This window comes from Diceros bicornis, chromosome 7, assembly GCF_020826845.1.
Source record: "Diceros bicornis minor isolate mBicDic1 chromosome 7, mDicBic1.mat.cur, whole genome shotgun sequence".
NCBI classification, from domain to species: Eukaryota; Metazoa; Chordata; class Mammalia; order Perissodactyla; family Rhinocerotidae; genus Diceros; species Diceros bicornis.
This window is the reverse complement of record NC_080746.1, coordinates 12,452,479-12,454,509: the sequence shown is the minus strand read 5'-3', so window position 1 is coordinate 12,454,509 and position 2,031 is coordinate 12,452,479. Positions and strand designations below refer to the sequence as shown.

Below are 2,031 nucleotides of genomic sequence, written 5' to 3'. Positions count from 1 at the left end.
AGGCTGAAATAGTTTTATATGAAATAATTTACTACACTTCATATTAAGGTATAAAAATGTTTAATTAAGATAAATATTACTTAGATAACTTTATACAGAGTTAAAATTATTATACAGAAACAAAAACAATATCTAAATCATTAATTTTCTATATGAGGTACCTTTTAAATGGAAAATAACAAGGAATGTCTCCAAAAATCATGTCTTTCTCTCTCCCAGTCAGAAACTCCCCAGAGGAAAATGGCAGCAGGAAATCATTCCACAGTGACTGAGTTCATCCTCGCTGGGCTAACAGAACAGCCAGAACTCCAGCTGCCCCTCTTCCTCCTCTTCCTGGGAATCTATGTGGTCACGGTGGTGGGGAACCTGGGCATGATCACACTGATTGGGCTCAGTTCTCCCCTGCACACCCCCATGTACTATTTCCTCAGCAGATTGTCCTTCATTGATCTCTGCCAGTCCTCTGTCATTGCCCCCAAAATGCTGGTGAACTTTGTGACAGAGAAGAACATCATCTCCTACCCTGAATGCATGACTCAGCTCTATTTCTTCCTCACGTTTGCTGTCTCAGAGTGTTACATGTTAGCTGCAATGGCATATGACCGCTATGTTGCCATCTGTAGCCCCTTGCTTTATAATGTCATCATGTCCCATCAAGCCTGTTTCTCCCTGATTTTGGGAGTGTATATTATAGGCCTGGTTTGTGCATTTGCTCATACAGGCTGCATGTTTAGGGTTCATTTCTGCAACTTTGATGTGATCAGCCATTATTTCTGTGATATCCTTCCTCTCCTAAAGCTCTCTTGCTCTAGTACCTATGTCAATGAATTACTGATTCTATGTGTTGGTTCATTTAACATCTTTGTCCCCAGCCTGACCATCCTTAGCTCCTACATCTTCATCATTGCCAGCATCCTCCGTATTCACTCCACTGAGGGCAGGTCCAAAGCCTTCAGCACATGCAGTTCCCACATGTTCGCAGTTGTGGTCTTTTTTGGTTCTGCTGCATTCACATACCTGCAACCATTGTCAGTCATGTTTCTGAACCAGGAAAAAGTGTCTTCTGTGTTTTATACTATTGTTGTGCCCATGCTGAATCCGCTGATCTACAGCCTGCGGAATAAAGATGTCAGTGTTTCCATGAAGAAAGTGCTAGACAGCAGAATATTCTTGTGAACAGAAACAAATGCAGACAATTTATTAGACCTGAGTCATTGGCTATTACATTGTATTAATTGATGTGTTTCATTTTAGTCCATCTGTTAAGGTTTTTCCTTGTGTGGTGGGATTCTACTGACATTATTTCTTATCTCCATGGTCTTTTTGATGCTATTTCTTCCTGGATTTTTCTCTCCTAAATATCATTAGGAAACAGACTGTAAGAAATACTAAGGATGACCTGGATACATGGACACAGTAATGCCATCACCATCACTTCCTCCTCTTTTCTTCCATACAATTGAAAAAAACACAATCTTCAACCATAATGAAAATACTATCTTCTAACAGTGATTATCTATCTCTTTTCTTCTATCCAGTCAAAAATCAATATAAATCGTACAATATGACCGCTATTGTCTCTAGTTTTTTTCATATGTCTAGGCTGGAGCAGCCTTTTCCCTGACATGTCTCATCTTATATTGCATTTGTGTGGCTTATTGCTTCCACCTCTTACTTGAGAATTCTAATCAGAACTCAAAATCTTAGCTAAGGACCGTCATGTTCTGTGATAGTGCTCAATCTAATATACCCCCTAAATTGTCATTTATTGTTCTAGCTTGTACTTGCCTGCTTATTGTCCAAATCTGCGCTGGACTGTAATCTCCATGAAGTTAGCCACCCATACATGTATTTTACTGTTGTATCTCCAGGATGTAGTATAGTTCCTGCTAATGAGAAGGTTCTTGATAATTTTCTTGTAAATTATTTCCTCTTGTAAAATAGTTTTAGGATAACCTTTTGTATCTCATACTGTCTTCATTCATGAATCTCTCCAATTAGCTACATATGCTTTTTTATTGTTGTTTAATA

General features: G+C 38.7%; 1 protein-coding gene across 1 annotated transcript; it reads left to right on the top strand.

Moving 5' to 3' along the window:
• The first annotated feature begins 216 nt into the window (after positions 1 to 216).
• On the top strand, positions 217 to 1,176 carry LOC131407853 (olfactory receptor 8G1-like). Its single transcript, XM_058544455.1, has one exon. It carries the CDS (start codon positions 241 to 243, stop codon positions 1,174 to 1,176), a length of 936 nt encoding a protein of 311 aa, XP_058400438.1. The 5' UTR covers positions 217 to 240.
• The last annotated feature ends 855 nt before the right edge of the window (positions 1,177 to 2,031 follow it).

What these genes read in the sequence shown, in the direction of transcription:
- LOC131407853 (XM_058544455.1), top strand. Translation starts at nt 241, where the DNA reads ATGGCAGCAGGAAATCATTCCACAGTGACTGAGTTCATCCTCGCTGGG.